An 18244-nucleotide genomic window follows, 5' to 3' on the forward strand; every position below is an offset into this window, starting at 1 on the left:
CTTTAAATTCTGCTTCTTTCAGTCTAAGGATAAAAGTCAGTCTTTCCATGGTAAATATATCCTGCACAATGTCCATCCACTGAGTATGGCTAGGTGGCTCAGGTTTGAGCCAGCTTCTTGTTATCGCTTTCCTCCCTGCCGACAGTAATATCTTAACCAAATATCGATCATCTTTCTTTACATTGGTCAAAAGGCCCAGATACATTGTTATAAAAGTTAATGGTACAGAATACTTCAGTACTTTGCAAAGAGTGAGATGGACAGAAGTCCAGAAAGGTTTTATTTCAAGACAGTCCCAGAAAACATGTGTGTGATTAGCATCCACAGAACCACATTGCCTCCAACACACTTGCTGAGTAGCCAATTGTTTACTTTTAATAGATGGCGTGATAAAGAATCGTATGAAATTTTTCCAATTGAATTCTCTCCATTTTTGTGAATTTGTGGATGTCTGTGACAACTCACAGATTTTGTACCATTCCTCATTTGAGATCTTGACAGCTGCTTCTCTTTCCCACTTTTCTTTGACATACAGGGTTGTGTTTTTCTGACAGGACATTAAGCTAGTGTACAGCTTTGAGGTAATTTTGTGTGTTTTCTGTTGGTATGCTCCACACATAATCTCTAAAACAGCATTAGGTTCATTTCTGTCCTTAATTTCTTTATTATAGTATTCTCTTAGTTGTAAGTATCGGTGTCACAGAACAGAATGGCACAGACGGGTGAGTATGAACAAGGTTTATTGAATGACAGTCACAAGATGGTAAGTAGAGTGCTAGTTGAAGTTGATGAGGGTTATGAACAGTCTGATGATGATTTCCTTATCTGAACAGGAGCGGGAGAATGGAGAGCTGACCGGAACAGCGGAGCTGGAGACTGAAGGGGACTGGCAGCAGACGGGGACCAAGGACAGGAACAGACGGGAGACTGACGGGTTGGAGATACAATGCAGGTAAGTAGAATCAGGAACGTAAGGTAGCGATAGAGAGTCTGTAATCGTGGTAGAGACGAGACCAGACAGTGAGTGACTGAATGAGGTGAGTATATATGGAGTGGATGATAGTCCGGATAAGTGGTGGCAGGTGGTGACGACAGGTGGTGATGATTAGTAGTCAGGGGAACCGGAACGAGTAGGCGGAGTGAAGGTATCTGGTGCTGACGCAGATGGATCCGTGACAGTACCCCCCCCCCCACGGCCAGCTCCAGCTGGCGGGCGGGACCGACGACGGGGACGGCCACGGCCCCTGGGTGCAGGACGACCTGGATGGGCCGAATGGAAGTCCTGGAGTAGGGTGGGATCAAGAATGTCCTCCCGCTGAACCCAACATCTCTCTTCCACCCCAAAGCCTTCCCAGTCGACGAGGTATTCCAGAAGGCCGCCCCGTCGCCGGGAGTCGAGGATTTCTCGCACTTGGTAGATGTTATCATCCTCCGGATCCACAGGAGGAGGGGGCACGTCCGCAGCACCAGACCCTGGGGAGGAAGGAGTGAGAGGATTAGTATAGGGCTTGAGGAGGGAGACATGGAATGTAGGTGCGATGCGGTAGTGAGCGGGAAGAGTGAGTCGATAGGTGACGGGGTTGATCTGCCTCTGTATGGCGAACGGACCGATGTATCTGGGACTCAGCTTACGACAGGGCTGTCGGAGACGGATGTCCCGGGTGGAGAGCCAGACCAGTTGACCCGGATGGTATTGGGGAGTTGAGGCACGTCGAACATCCGCCTGGGTCTTGTGTCTGCGGACAGCCCGCTGGAGGTGAGTGTGGGCTGAGTCCCAGACCCTCTCGCTCGTCTGGAACCAGTGGTGGACTGCTGGAACATCTGATGGTTCACCGGACCAGGGAAACAGTGGAGGTTGGTACCCGAGTATGCACTGGAAGGGTGTGAGCCCTGTGGTGGATTGACGGAGAGAGTTTTGTGCATACTCGGCCCACGGCAGGTAGCGGCTCCAGCAGTCCTGATGGTCGTGGCAGTATGACCGTAAGTATCTCCCGATTTCCTGGATCTTCCGCTCAGTCTGGCCGTTGGACTGGGGGTGGTATCCTGACGTAAGGCTGACGGAAACGCCCAGGAGATTGAAGAAGGCCTTCCACACACGGGAGATAAATTGTGGACCTCTGTCAGATACGACATCCTCGGGGATTCCAAAGTTTCTGAAAACGTATTGGAATAGGGCTTCAGCGGTCTCAAAGGCAGTAGGAAGGCCGGGGAGAGGAATGAGTTTGCAGGCCTTGGAGAATCGGTCGACTACCACAAGAATACAGGTGTGATTGTGGGAACGGGGAAGGTCGGTGACAAAGTCGACCCCCAGATGGGACCAGGGTCGAGTGGGAATTGGTAGGGGAGTGAGCTTGCCTTCAGGAAGATGACGGGGAACCTTGGCCATGGCACAGACTGAGCATCCCCTGACGTATCGGGAGATATCCTGGGCCATACCCGGCCACCAGTAACGCTGTTGGACGAGCGAGAGAGTTCCTTGGCTGCCTGGGTGTCCAGAGCCCGGAGAGGTATGTACTGAGTCCATGAGGGACAGGCGTAGACGTGTCGGGACGTAAACCCGTCCCTCTGGACCTCCCGGCGGAGCAGGTTCGGCTTGAGTGGCGTCTGTAATGTAATCGTCCATACTCCACTGAATGGGACTTACGACGATGGCTGGAGGGAGGATGGTCTCGGGACTTAGAGGAGGAGAATTGGGCTGGAACTGTCGTGATAATGCGTCTGCTTTTACATTTTTGTGTCCAGGGCGGTAGGTGACGGAGAAGTTGAAGCGGGTGAAGAAGAGGGCCCAGCGAGCTTGACGGGGATTGAGTCTTCTAGCCTCCCGGAGGTATTCGAGATTCCGGTGGTCCGTGATAACTGTAAACGGGTGTTGAGCCCCCTCCAGCCAGTGTCTCCATTCCTCCAAGGCCAGTTTGATGGCTAGCAGCTCTCGGTTGCCGATATCATAGTTCTGCTCCGCCGGGGACAGTTTCTTGGAATAGAAGGCACATGGATGGAGTTGCACTGGAGTCCCCTGCCGCTGGGAAAGAACCGCTCCTACCCCAGAGGTGGAGGCATCCACTTCCACGATGAAGGGTAGAGCTGGATTGGGAAGGGAGAGGGTAGGAGCGGAACTGAAGGCCCTTTTCAAGCTGTCAAACGCCCGTGTGGAGTCGGTGTTCCAGGACAGAGACTTGGCCCCGCCCTTGAGGAGATTAGTGAGAGGGGAGCAGGTCTGACTGAAGTTTTTGATGAAGCGGCGATAGAAGTTAGCAAACCCAAGGAACCGTTGAAGGTCTTTCCGAGAGGTGGGTTGTGGCCAGTTGTTGACGGCATCCACCTTCCTCTGGTCCATGGTTATACCGCGGGGAGTGATGAGGTAGCCCAGGAACTGAACGGTGTCTCGGTGGAATTCGCACTTTTCTAGTTTCAGGAAGAGTTGATGGTCTCTGAGGCGTTGGAGTACGGTTTGGACATGGCGGATATGAGTGGGTAGATCGGGAGAGTATATGAGGATATCATCGATATAGATGATGACAAATTGATGTAGTAAGTCTCTGAAGATCTCGTTCATGAACCCCTGGAACACGGCGGGTGCGTTGGACAATCCGAAGGGCATGACGAGGTACTCGTAGTGCCCCGCAGGGGTGATGAAAGCTGTCTTCCACTCGTCACCTTCACGGATGCGGATGAGATTGTACGCGCTCCGGAGATCGAGTTTGGAGTAGACAGTAGCCCCACGGAGTTGTTCCAGAGCGGCGGGGACCAGAGGAAGGGGATAGCGGTATTTGACGGTGGATTGATTGAGGATACGATAATCGATGCAGGGGCGCAAGCCTCCGTCCTTCTTGCCCACGAAGAAGAAGCTTGATGCGGCAGGGGACGTGGATGGTCGAATAAATCCTTGACTTAAGGCCTCCTGGATGTACTCCTCCATGGCCTTCTGCTCCGGGATGGACAGAGAATAGATCTTACCTCGCGGGAGGACCGCCCCAGGCAGCAGGTCGATCGCACAGTCCCATGGCCGATGAGGTGGTAAAGTGGTTGCCAGCTGTTTATCAAAGATCTCCTGGAACGCCCGGTAAGGTGGAGGAATGTCCGTGAGGGACACAGCAGAGGAATCTTCCACGGAGGTGGCGGAGAGAGAGATTTTCTGAACCGGAGTGACTGGACGGAGAATGGACTTGGAAATGACAGGTAGACAATGATGATGGCATTCTTCACCCCACTGTAGGACCTCACCGGTTGACCATTGAATATGTGGTGAATGGAGTTCCAACCACGGGCGTCCCAGGATGATCTCGGCCGTCGAGCCCTCCAGCACCAGAAAGGAAATTGCCTCCTTGTGAAGCCAGCCGATCTCTAGCCCTAGATCCGGGCTGCGGTGTCCAATCCGGCCACGGCCAAGAGGTTTTCCGACGATGGATTGAACGTGAAGGGTGTGAGGAATGGTACGTTGCTTCGTTTGGAGCCGATGGAGAGTGGTGAGTGAGATGAAGTTACCGGCGGATCCGGAGTCAATTAGCGCTTGAACTGGAAGGGAACGATTCATATAAGTGATAGTAGCAGATGTATATTTCATATTCGATATGGATAGGGGTAACTGAACCGTACTCACTGCGGGTCGAGGTGGACGAATGGGACAGGTGGATAACATATGTCCAGCAGCTCCGCAATATAGACATAGTCCATTGGTTATACGGCGATTGCGCTCGGAGATCGGTAGGCGAGCAGACCCGATCTCCATCGGCTCTGGTGCTGGAGGACTGTAAGCGGCAGATGGACGAGGAGGCGGAGGTGCAGGGCTATCTAGCTGGCAGGCAGTGCGGCGTTGGTCGATGCGGATGGATCGCTGTATAATGTTCTCGATACCCACTGTGTCATCGTAGATGGCTAACTGAAGACGAATGTCGGGATTCAGACCGTGGCGGTATGCAGTGATGAGTGCAGACTCATTCCATCCCAGCGAAGCGGCGAGGGTCCGGAACTGCAGAGCATATGCAGCCACTGACGATCTCCCTTGCTTCAAACGAAACAGCTGATCCTGCACGGAGATCGAGTGCAGAGATTGTGAGAACACTTCCAGGAAGTGATTGGAGAATGAGGCGAAGGTTCTGGTGACGGGCCCACGACCTTTCCATAGGGCATGAGCCCATTGAAGAGCCCGACCACGGAGAAGAGAGATGAAGAAAGCGACCTTCGATTCTTCAGTGGGGAACGAGGATGGAATCATTCGCATGTAGAGCTCGCACTGCAGAAGGAAGCCGCTGCACTCCTCCTCCTCGCCAGAGAAGGGCGCTGGTTGGGCCATGGGACATACAGAGGCAGAGGCAGAAGAAAAGGCTACGGTGGAAGTAGCGAGCCCAGATGCACTAGTCCGGGGAAGGGATGCTGTCGGTGGGGAACTCGTGTCCGTGGTGGTTGTGGGCGTAGGTTGAAGCATGTTTTGGTTGGTCTGGTCTTCTGTCACAGAACAGAATGGCACAGACGGGTGAGTATGAACAAGGTTTATTGAATGACAGTCACAAGATGGTAAGTAGAGTGCTAGTTGAAGTTGATGAGGGTTATGAACAGTCTGATGATGATTTCCTTATCTGAACAGGAGCGGGAGAATGGAGAGCTGACCGGAACAGCGGAGCTGGAGACTGAAGGGGACTGGCAGCAGACGGGGACCAAGGACAGGAACAGACGGGAGACTGACGGGTTGGAGATACAATGCAGGTAAGTAGAATCAGGAACGTAAGGTAGCGATAGAGAGTCTGTAATCGTGGTAGAGACGAGACCAGACAGTGAGTGACTGAATGAGGTGAGTATATATGGAGTGGATGATAGTCCGGATAAGTGGTGGCAGGTGGTGACGACAGGTGGTGATGATTAGTAGTCAGGGGAACCGGAACGAGTAGGCGGAGTGAAGGTATCTGGTGCTGACGCAGATGGATCCGTGACAATCGGAAGAAGTCTCGATTATCTAAACTAAATTTGTCTTTCAGATATTGAAAATTTCTTATTTCTCCATTATTAATTAAATTACAAAAAGCTGTGACCCCTCTATTGATCCAAAATTTGAAATTTGAGTCACCCATTCCTGGTTTGAAGTCTTTGTCATGCGCTACCCATCTTAATATTTTTCTTTCTTTCTTCAGTTTTAATTGTCTTGCTACACTATACCAAATTTCCATTGTGAATTGTGCAATTGGGTCAGGTAATTCAGTTATATCGGTTGGGATATGGTCCTCTCCCATGAGTGTCTGAACATTGTACCCAGGGATGCACGTCTCAATCTCTTTCCATTTGGCACAGTAACTAGGGTCACACCAGCAACACAGGTAACGCAATTGAGCTGCATAGAAATATAATTTTAAATTAGGAAGGGCCATGCCCCCCTTATCCTTTTGCAGCTGTAATGTTGAGTACCTAACTCTAGGCCTCTTCCCCTCCCATATGAACTTCGATAACAGCTTATCCCACTCGTTGAATTGTTTTGATGGTATATTTACCGGGAGGGATTGAAATAAGTAGAGTAGCCTAGGGAGGATGTTCATTTTTACCACTTTTATTCTATCACTTAAATCAAGTGGGTAAGTAGACCATCTCTGAATGTCTATTCTAATACTTTCGTTTATAGGATTATAATTAAAGTTATATAATAGTGAAGAATCATTAGATAGAATCACTCCAAGGTATTTAATTTTGTTAGAGCTCCAATTTATATCATATGTGCGTGCAGTTTCATTTGAGGGTGAATGGTTAAACAGTAGCATTTGGGTTTTGGAAATGTTCAACTTGTATCCAGCATATTCATTATACTTTCCCAAAAGATCCATCAGTATGGGAAGTGATATGTTAATATCTTCTAGAAATAACAATATATCATCCGCAAATAATCCGATCTTTTGTTCTCTTTCGTTGATCATAATCCCCTTTAAATCATCTTTCTCCCTAATTGCTTGAGCTAGTGGTTCAATGTATAAAGCAAAAAGGGAGGGACTCAATCCGCAGCCCTGTCTACAACCTCTACTGAGTTCAAACCGGTCTGTCAGAGATCCATTCACTTTAATTCTTGCGGTTGGCTTATCATAAATTGCTCTAATACATTGAATAGAATCATTAGTAAGGCCAAATTTCTCCAACGTTAAATATAAGAAATCCCAATTTACTCGATCGAAGGCCTTTTCTGCGTCGAGGCTGATCAAGGCCGCTTTAAGCTTATTGCTGGAAATATTGTGAATCACTTGCAGACTCCTTCTGATATTATCTTGAGTTTGCCTACCAATTATAAAGCCAGTCTGGTCTTCATCAATTAAATCAGAAATAAAGGTTTCAAATCGTTTAGAAATAATGGATGTATATAGCTTATAGTCCACATTTAAAATTGATATTGGCCTATAATTGGCACAATTATCTCTATCTTTATTTTCTTTGGGGATCAGGGTAATAATTGCTTCCTTCCATGAGGGAGGGGTCTTGCCTTCTTTGTGAATGTAGTTTAAAGCTCTAAGAAGAAGCGGCTTCAATTCTACCTTAAATGTCCTGTACCACTCGCCGGGGAAACCATCACTACCTGGGGCTTTATTTGCCTTTAATCTATTTATTGCTTTATCCAGTTCTTTTGATGTAATTTCTGCTAATATTCTTTTATTTTGTATTTCTCCTATACAGGGAAGGTCTAATTTGTCTAGGAATGCTCTGATCAACTCTTTGTTAGAAGCGCCCTCTTGTGAATATAATTTGCTGTAGTACTGATAAAAAGTGTTTTCTATTTCTTTTGGCTCAGTTTGAAGCTTTTGCGAGGTAGGGTCTTTAATTTTCAAAATTGTTGAGTCCACCTGTTGTTTGCGTAATTTTCTAGCGAGAAACTTTGTTGATTTTGGGCCTAGTTCATAATATGCTTGTTTTGTAAACCTAGATTTTTTCTCTACTTCGTCATCTAAATAATTTTCAAGTTGCAGTTTCAATTTTTTTATTTCTTTTTGAGTGTCTTGATCTTTTTTCAAAATGAATTTTTCCTCTTTATCTTTTAAATCTTTAATTAATCTTTTATATGCTTCAATCCTAGTTTTCTTAATGTTTGTTGCTTTGGCTATTAGTTTTCCTCGTAAGACAGCTTTTAGCGTGTCCCAAACTATTGATGGATCCACTTCCCCATTGTCATTCTCTTCTATAAAAGTTTTGATGTCCTGTTTGATAGATCCAACTACTGATTGGTTGTTAAGGAGGCCAACATTTAATCGCCATACAGTATTTTTGGGGTTATTCTCCAAGTTAAGAGTTAAATATATTGCGCTGTGGTCTGAAACATCAGTGACTCCGATCTTACATTCGGTTACCCTGTAGAAATCTTCCTGTCTCATTATAAAATAGTCTATTCTTGAATGAACCAAGTGAGGTACTGAGTAATGTGTATAGTCTCTCATAGTTGGGTTGAGCTTCCTCCACACATCTACCAAGCCAGTTTCCTCTAGCATAATATTAAGTAATTTTGTAAGATTTCTTTTACTCCTATTTTTGCTTGTGGAATCTAGTTTCGAATTTAAAACAGCATTCCAATCCCCTCCACATACACAGATCCCTTCCGCTTCTGCTGTGAGTGTATCAAAAAAATCTTTATAAAATGTTGTTTCGCATTCAGGTGGTGCGTAGATGTTAACCAATGTCATAAGATTATTATTGATTTTACCCTTCACTAGAATATATCGACCCTCCTTATCCTTTATTTCTTTGAAAGTGTCAAGCTTTATTTTTTTAGTAACAAGTATTGCAACTCCCCTCCTATGACTTTGTGAATGTGAGCTATAAAATATGTTGTAGCCAAATTTAATAAGTTTTTCATGTTCCAAAGCTCCTAAATGTGTTTCCTGTAATAAGATGATGTGCGTATCGTCTTTCCTTATCTTATTCATCACCCTTGCCCGCTTTACTGGGTTACCTAACCCATTGACATTTAATGACATTATTTTAAGCTTTTTACTGTGCATCATAAATGTGAGGTAGTTCAAATTGGTTGCTTGTCTTATAACCATGAACTTCGAACATGAACTGTTTAAACAAAAATAGAAACAAAGCTGAACTTAAAGCAACAGAACAAATAACATTAAACTGAAAAGAGGCTTCCAAGGCAGGGTACTCGCAATTCCCCCATTTCGCCAAAATAAGGTAAGGGGAAAAGCCTCTCTCTAAGAGAGGACCCCCTCCCAGAACCAGTGTATAAAACAACAAGAGCTTTTCCACTAATTCTACCTTAGGCGTTTTAGCTCCTTCAAATCAGGCTATTTGAATCATAAAAAATGACAATGATAATGTTTATATCGTTGACAGTCGATGACAAAATAGAACTGAACACATAGTTCTTTGGAACATAGTTAGTACCTATTTCCATCAGGCCTCCAGGTCTTTGTCTTCTCGGTTCAAGTATTGAGCTTCCGTTGGAATTCCCGCAGCCGCTCCCGTGCTCTCCTGCCTGTGTCCTTCTCTCCGCGCCGGGGCATGCGTTGCCAAGACGATATTTGGTCCAGTCTTCGGGTCGCTGATAAGCCAGTTCCGCTGGTATTATCCCCACCGGGATGGTCCTCTGGCAAAAGACCACGGCGACGCAGATCACTTTCGGCTTCCTCAGCGCTGTTGTAGGTCTGTTGGCCACTCTCCCAATGGATCCGCAACCGGGTGTATGGCGTCTGGAAGCGTATGCCGTGCTCTTTCAAAACAATCTTAACTTTTTTGTAAGCTTTGCGTTGCTGAATCACGTCTGTTGTGTAGTCGTGGTCAAAAGAGAGAAATTTATCCCCAAGCTGAATTTTCTTTTTCCAGGCGTTTCTGAGAACTGTTTCTTTGACTCTATACTGAAGAAAGTTAACAACTATTGATCTTGGGGGGTTGTCGGGGGTCGGTTTCGGGCCCAGTGATCGGTGTGCGCGTTGTATTTGGGCATCAGTTCCTTCTTCAATAAGTTTTTCGCTCACCAACAGCTTCTCCACAAATTGAATCACAGAGGGACCTTCCATTTCCTCGCGTACCCCGTATATTCTGAGGTTGTTTCGTCTCCCCCTTGACTCCAAATCGTCAACTTTTCCCCGCAGTGCCCTTTGCTCTTTTAGTGACTCTTGGAGCACTTCATTTGCCGCTGCTGACCAACTTTCCAATTCCTCAATGCGCGCCTCCGCCGCCTCGAGTTTATTGTCATGATCTTGTAGGGTTAGCGTCGTAGCAGTTAACTGTTGGTTAATCTGTTGTCTGAATTCTGACAGTTCCTCTTTCACTTCTCTCTTCACCTCATCTTTAAACGAAGTTAGATCGGTATTTAGTTGGGTTCGAAGGTTAGTTATTTGATCGCTTATATCTTTCAAACTCGGTTGAGAAGTCGAGGCACTGCTGTGTGCGTTTATGTTAGCATTGTTTGCCTCGGGTGTATTCGCTTCTTTGCGTCCCTCTTGTTCCGCTTTTCCAGTCATCTTTTGGTTTCTTGTTTTACCCCCACTCATATTCCAGTCTTTTACCTAAACTTGGATAATATTCTCTGAATTCAAGGGGTTTTAATCGCCTGACTTTACGGAGCTCATGTTTCACACGTCCATCTCGTTCCGTCGCATACCGGAAGCCTCTTAAAACTCATGTTTATATCAATGTAATTTCCTTACATTGTTTAGATGAGGTTTAGATGTTGTTTCATTTTAAGTCACCATTGTGGTGATCAGTGTTTGCTTTAGTTGGGCTCTTGGTCCTAATTCTTCTTACTTTAACTTTTCTTTGGTTTTTGTAACTGTGTATTTGTATAACACTATTATTGTTGCAAAGAAAACCAAGAAAAAGTAAGATATGCTATCATCAGCTCTTTGTTGATGATGACAAAAACACAAAGTGAGCATTTAATGTAGTGTGTACACTTTTGTCCTAATATCTGCTGTTTATAATCACCTATCTTGTGGAACTGTGTTATTTGAACCAGTACCATTAAAATTAACACTTATTTGAAGGTGATTAAAAATTCGATTAAAAAATGTATCTAATTAATTAGAGGCTTTGTAATTAATTAATTGAAATTAATCGCATAAATATTTGACCTGAGTACACACTGATGGCCTAAGACATGAAACGAGCAGTTTGTGTGAGAAAACGAACAGTATTTATATAGTTTTTACCTCTCAACATGGCATCATGACTTTGCGTAAAACATACATGCCACTTTCAAGTCAAGTGGCGTGTTATCTATACGCATTTTGAGCTATCCGCGTGTATGTCCACGCCAAAACGAACCGTCATCTTTTGCGTGTATGTCTACCATAGACTGTAAAAACCCATAGACTTTCTGAAGAACGGGTTTGAGGCTGTTTATGGGGGTATGGGCGGCGCCATACTGGAAAATCTTGGGAAATACAAAATACAAATGTTCAGAAAGGATACAGAGGTGGTATGATGTGTTGTGTCAGATCATGGCCGAGGCGTCAAATTCCACTCAGCGCAGCCCGTTATCAGCTGTCAATCAAAGTTAACCGCCCTTATTTGTCATACGTTTTATATCTAAATACGATCTAAACTAACGAGTTAGAAAAAAATTCACCCCCCTCACAGTTGTCAGGCACGCGGAACATATTGAAGATTACAATAAAAGTTCATGGGACCAAACTGTAAAAACATGAATTTATGCTGTGAAAACGGACATTTTAACATGGGGTAAATGGACATTTGCTCCCTTTTGGGACCGGCCTCTAGCGGATTTTTGCGGACCCCTGCTCTTGTTTACTCTGTTAATAGAAGACATTTCATATCCTAATAACATATGCTATATGCTAAAGTATTCATTATATTCATTATATTATATTCATTTGCTAAAAACATCATAAAGTTTGCAAAGTGCTGCCGCTGAATTGGCTCGCGGAGGAATGTAAACAGTGGCCAGAAACACAGAAGTGAATACCCTCGGTAGATAGTAGGGACGGCATTTCAGAATTAAAAACTCCACGTCCGGTGAGCAATGTTTATAGACAGTCTGTATATCTCCGCACCACAGATTATTAATGAATACACACACACCTCCTCCTTTCGTCTAGCCGGAGGCTGCTGTCCGGTCTCCCCGGTGCACAGAGTGAGTCGGTAGCTGAACAGAGGATTCCGGGACTTTCTCTGAGAGCCAGGTCTCTGTAAAAATCAGAGCACAGCACTCCCTTTCCTCCCGTTGTGATGTGATCCTTGCTCTCAGCTCGTCCAGTTTGTTTTCTAAAGACCGCACGTTAGCTAGCAAAAGGCTGGGTAGTGGTGGTCGGCTAGCGCAGGCTTTTAGCCTAGCATGAAGCCCTCCCCTCTTGCCTCGCTTGCGTCGCCGTCTCCGGAGCGCTCTCCTCGGATCAGCCAGTTTTCTCGCTCAAACCCGGCACTTCGAGGCCCACCTGGGAGCGGTGGCGGTGGTTTCGGGAGCGGGTAATGAGTTGTCAAGTCAAGTCACATTTATTTATATAGCGCTTTTCACAATACAGATTGTATCAAAGCAGCTTCACAGTGATAAGATGAAAGTAGTACAACACAGATCAATAATATTGTTAAATATTAAATGTCCCCAACTAAGCAAGCCAAAAGCAAGGCGACAGTGGCAAGGAACCAAAACTCCATCAGATTGGATGGAGAAAAAACCTTGGGAGAACCCAGGCTCAGTCGGGGGCCAGTTCTCCTCTGGCTTACATTCATATTGTTTATATATAAATATTAAATATAAATATTGTTTATGTATAAAACGGCGCCATAACATATCGCAGGCGTTGAGTCGTCTCTTCACAGGCGTTGGGGCATCCGAAATCCCTGTGAGAGGCTGGATACAAAACTGGACCTGATGAACGCCATTTTTCTTGGGACAAGCGTCCCGAAATAACAACAGAAAGGCAGATGGGAAATAATTAGCATAGCTGATGTTCATAATGATTTCCATTATACGGGAGTCGGTGTTAGAAAACCACTAACCCAAACTGTCCGCAACCCAACCATACGCGCCGACCCGTTTGACTAAGGCTGTCGAGCCCCACTGTCGCGGTAATGCGTTTCAGTGGCAAACGGTTCCGTATGGCATAACAGAGGACTAGAAGGTAAGCATTATGTGAATGCTTGACTAAAGAGATGCGTCTTTAATCTAGTTTTAAACTGTGTCAGCGAGTCAGAGCCTCGGACCGTATCGGGAAGGCCATTCCAGAGTTTTGGAGCTAAATGCGAGAACGCCCTCCCTCCTTTACTGGACTTCGATATCCTAGGAATGACCAGAAGCCTTGAATTTAGTGATCTTAAGGAACGCGGTGGATTGTAGGGCAAAAGAAGTTGTAACTCAAGTGGTATAAAGCCGGTGAATTTAAAATGGTTAGCTGAATTGGCAATGTCCAGTAATGCCTGTCTTTTGTAAATTAGCAATGTATGACAGTTATGCACTACAAAAGAAGCAAGAAACAAACAAAGATAAAAGAAAAGCTGGCATTCAAGAGCGGAGTGAGCAAACACGTCTGCCACGGAGGGCGCCATTTTGCCATCTTGATGTTCCTGTCACTCTTAAAGGGTATGTTGGATGGCGCTCGGATTGGTTTATTTCACTTTACGCCCAAACCACACCTATGAATAATGAAGCTACTCCAAACCAACCCCTTTTAGATTTGCGCCAGGAGCAAGAGGCATTTAACCCTGTTGGGAAAATAGCAACAGCGCTGGGACCCGCCCACAAAGTTACTTGCGCTGTGCGCTTTTACACTTGCGTTTCAGATCGTTAAAATAGGGCCCTAAGTGTTAATTTGCATTTCTGTTGCAGATCGATCAAACGGGTCTAGGCTGTTAATTGTAAGACTTTCTTTGTGAAGTCTTCGTGTTATTTATGAGAGGCAGTATTGCCATTTATTTTACACAACCGTCTACAGTTTCACACACTTTCACGTGTTTTTTCCATCCGCTGACGGTGTCGCCATTTCTCATTTCAGCCGTTTTTGTGCGTACGCCTGGGTCAGAGCTTGCGTGAAGGACCGGACATTTTACCGTCAAGTTTGCTTTTTATAAATACCAACTATTGCGTAGAGAGCGGCGTACACCTTCTTTTGTGCGTACGCAACATTTATAAATGAGGCCCCTGGTCTTCACTTCTGACTTCCTACACTTTAGAAGAAAAAAAGTTTGTGATAATTATTTAATTTCATTGTAAATGTTCTGCTAATATTTTATATTTCAATATAAATCTTTCAGAAAGGCAAGGGTTTATCATCATTCTGATTGTAATGTGTTTTTTATCTGTTTTGAAAGCAGCGCAAATATATAGTTTGCAGATGAATGACAACTGTGTTCATGGATTTTGGGAAATGTGGTTATTGAATCAATGTTACATGAAAGTCACAAAAAATGATCCACAGTTTGGTTCTGTTTCACTGTATGAGTTTTGAACATGTGGCTTCAGTATTTAACAATTCTTGTTAGCAATTGAAAATAAAAGTAAAACACTGTAACTTAAATAATTTAACATCATGTTAAATAAATTGCATTATGTAAATTACACTTTTTACGAAGCATTCCAACTTTTGGAATTATAAATTGAAACAATTCAATAAATATGTCGTAAAGCCTGAACCTGTATTAATATATTCCAATTATAAATATATCATTAAGCCTGTAATGGTTTACTGTTAGAACTAAATGCAAATTCAACACCGTTTAAGTGTGAGCTGAATCGATGTGTGTTGCTTTTGGGGTAAGAGAAGGTCAAGTGAACGTGTCAGAGAAAAAGAACCATAATGTTTATTTCAACACAAAAGTAGTATTTTTAATCATGTTCTTTGCATTGAAACAATTGTAATCTTACATTTTGTTTTTGAACTCTTAGAGTAGCTTAAAAGGCGTCTTGTTTTAGTTCATTTAAACACATAGTGTGTCACAAATAGAGAGAAACATAATATTTCTTAAGAGGGCAGAGGAAATGTGTTTGAAATCACAATATATATCATTCTTGCACCAATGAAATCAATTGTCGCACACTGTATTTTACACATTAAAAAGTAAAACAGTGTAAACCGTGTATGTCAATTTAAAAAAACAGTATTAATTGTCTGTATATTAATCAGTGGCATAGAGCAGGAACCCGGTGAAAGTGTTGTAGTGGTTGTTATCGTCGCACAGAAAGCAGCCGGCTGGAAGAGCAACATCCACCCGGTCTCCTGCATTCAGCTGCACTGCCAGCACAGCGCTAACGCTGTCCTCCTGGTCTTGGTTGTTCTTCTCACTCGGTGACGCGAGTGTGCGTCCGTTCAGCTGGAGTCGAGCACAAGCAGCCAGCGTGGCTCCGGCAGCACCAGCATCACTATAAACAGTTAGTGCCAGGCTGTAGACACCAGAACGTGGAGCCACAAAAGCACCAGTGTTGGTGCTGTAGCCATCTCCCAAGTTAATAAACACACTGCCATACTTCACCACGGAGTCTTCGCGATTCGGGCCGACACATAGGCGTGTGTCAGTCAGAGCCACAGAGAAGGCACTGCGACTGGCTGTCCAAAGATAAGAAGAGGGAAAGTGATTCAGCCATTTTATGACACTTTCTGAAGAATAACGCTGTGCTAAGAGGAGAGTAGAACAGTGTTAACCTTTTAGGCAGGTTCATGTTTCAGGGTTTGCTTTTGAGGTATTTAAAGGGGTGATGAACTGAGAAATCAAATTTTCCTTGAGCTTTTGACATCTATCATCATATTATAAGAATATCCTGTAAGTTTCAAAACTGAAAACGTCCTTGTTAGTCCAATAAAAGCTTTTATTCACACCAGGCTCAGCAAACGACTCTTTTTTTTTTAAAGTGGGGAACTATGACGTCAAAGAGGATAAAACCCCACCCCCGCAGAAGAAGATCAACGCCTGCTTCACCACGGCCGGTTTAGCCCCGCCCACCGATTCGCGCATTACACGCATAGCTAAATAACATGCCTACCTGTTTACTTCCAAGTCTTCAGTGTGAGACGCCCATAAAAACAGAGTGTTTTTCAGCTAGGCTCAAAACTAGGGTACAAAATAGCTTATTACTTATTTATTTTTATGTTTTTGAATGCAAAAACCAAGCGAACGTCATAAGTTGACCTCAGACAACAATATAATAAAATTTAAAAAGCCAGTTCATGACCCCTTTAAATGTATTCACTCAATATGTGTCATGTTTTCTGTTGGCTGTGTAAGAGAATTAACACATCCACTTGGCTCCATAAAAGCAACTATAGATTGTTGAATAGATAATGCAAAATCACAACTCAATATGCAAATAGATTGAAATAAGAATAATTGTAATCCAGCATGTAAAATTACGATCTCATCGCTGACTACCGAATTCTTAACCTTCTAATAATACATTTTAGCACGTGATTTTCAATGCATTTTGAAGTTTTGTTTAAATGTATAAGGACTTTGAATTAAGTGCAGGCTAAAATCATGAAATTGAAATAATAAGTATAGCTACAAATGGCTCACCACGAATATTGTTTAAGACTGCGTGAGCTCTCTCCAGTCCCCTTTGTAGCTCATTTAAGCTCATGTTGAAAAAGGTCTCCATCTTCCACATCTGATTCTTCATCAGGCAGCATCCACAGGACGCCACATCAGTCGGACACACTTCAGAGAGGCAAAGAAACAAGCATCATCGTATCTCACTTTCCTAGTGCCTGAATTGTTGTTTAAGGTGTTTATGTGAACTTTCTATTTGGATATTTTTTTCATTGAGTCACCATTCTCATTGGGGTCAACGTCACTGGGTTCTCCCGGACCATTCCATGAAAAAATCCTGTCTTGTGCAAGTGCACATCCCAAAAAGCTTAAGATTACAATGGCTAAAACATGTAAAAGAAAGTTACATACATCCAGGCAATCCTGTACATATTTATATACAAGTTTAATTTAGTTTATTTTCTAGTCATTCTCACCCTTCATTTCTGCTGATGTCTCTTGACTGTAGTCTCGCAGTAAGATGTGTTGAGATTAACTTGAGTAATAATGCTGGCTATAAAGGCTACACCTCTGGTCTTTCAATAGCAATGGGCAGGGCCTTTTGTTTGCGTGTGTGTGTGTGTGTGTGTGTTTCCCATGCAATACAGTGCTGAATATGGGACAACGATTGTTTTTCAGCTAAAGCACATTATGTTATTCCCATGGCTGTTTTCTCTAGAGTACCACTTATACAAGTGTATCATTCTTCATCTTGGAGCGGAGTATACCACACTGTATGCTGTAACAACAACAGAATGCTGTTGAAATAATGGATTTTGACTTCTCATCTGAGGTGAATGACAAATGATATTTTACCAAGATATAACAAATGTAAAAGGCACGTTGAAAGAAAATTCAAGTTAAACACTTCATCTATAGACCACTTTGCAAGATGTAAACAACACTGGTCAAGACCCAGACAGCAAACTGACATTGAATCAACGTGGAAACGACGTCTCTCATGACATTGAAACAACGTTGATTTGCTCATCGAATTAACGTTGAACCAACGTCAGACGCGGCATTCTTCAAAGCTAAATGAAAATCGAAAATTGGTTTGCTTTCATAACGTTGAAACAACGCGTTGATTTCAAGTTGATTTTCCGTTAGTTTTGAAAGAATGACGCGTCTGACGTTGGTTCGACGTTAATTCGATGAGCAAAACAATGTCAGATCAACGTTGTTTCGATGTCATATTTCCACGTTGATTCAATGTCAGTTTGCTATCTGGGGAAGTACTTCCTGTTTCAGTTTGTAACTGTTTTCTTTATTTCACATGTAAAGAAAACATCTTAAAGATGTGTGTTTAACTTTTTGATTCAGTTTTATCTGTTCTGTTGGTTGTATTTTATCCCAGCTTTTATGTAGTGTTAAAAAACTGGACCAGTGTTGTTTACGTTTTGAAAAATGGTCTATATTGCAAATAATCGAGGGCACTGTTGATTAGGACATGGAGTAAGACATTTTAACAGAGATCCTGCAGAACCTTATAATCTGATTTGCTTTGAAACTGACACTGGTCTGATATTGTAATAAACCTAGGCTAGTGTTGTCAAATTGTCACAGCTAGAGTAATTCACTCTACAAAAGCATTTGATAAAATACATAATTTTTATTTGATACAATTCAGGCAGTTACCAGACATTTGGTATGGTACGAGTGGTTCGGGCTCTTGAATTACCAAACACGTATGCAAATCAGCTGGGGCGAATAACACCACAAGAGATCATGCTCCACAGAAAACACCGTCATAAATAAGCAACGCTATAGCACACACACATCAATCCCGCAGGACACTGCACACGTT

At 43.7% G+C, this 18244-nt stretch overlaps 1 protein-coding gene across 1 annotated transcript; it reads right to left on the reverse strand.

Annotated features, from left to right (window-relative positions):
- Positions 1-14778: 14778 nt before the first annotated feature.
- Positions 14779-16980, reverse strand: cbln20 (cerebellin 20). Its single transcript, XM_039654039.2, has 4 exons — positions 16875-16980; positions 16680-16781; positions 16426-16566; positions 14779-15461 (listed from the first exon to the last, which is right to left on the reverse strand). Exons 1-4 carry the CDS (start codon positions 16879-16881, stop codon positions 15034-15036), a joined length of 678 nt encoding a protein of 225 aa, XP_039509973.1. The 5' UTR covers positions 16882-16980; the 3' UTR covers positions 14779-15033.
- Positions 16981-18244: the final 1264 nt, after the last annotated feature.

The sequence above is a fragment of the Pimephales promelas genome, chromosome 16 (genome assembly GCF_988280905.1).
Source record: "Pimephales promelas chromosome 16, fPimPro1.hap1.1, whole genome shotgun sequence".
In the NCBI taxonomy this organism is placed as follows: Eukaryota; Metazoa; Chordata; class Actinopteri; order Cypriniformes; family Leuciscidae; genus Pimephales; species Pimephales promelas.

Excerpts from the sequence above, each read along its gene's own strand:
- cbln20 (XM_039654039.2), bottom strand. Across the intron at positions 16,567-16,679 it reads CGTTGACCCCAATGAGAATG|TGTGTCCGACTGATGTGGCG; the intron begins GTGACTCAATGA and ends GCCTCTCTGAAG. Across the intron at positions 15,462-16,425 it reads AGTCTTAAACAATATTCGTG|CCAGTCGCAGTGCCTTCTCT; the intron begins GTGAGCCATTTG and ends ATCTTTGGACAG.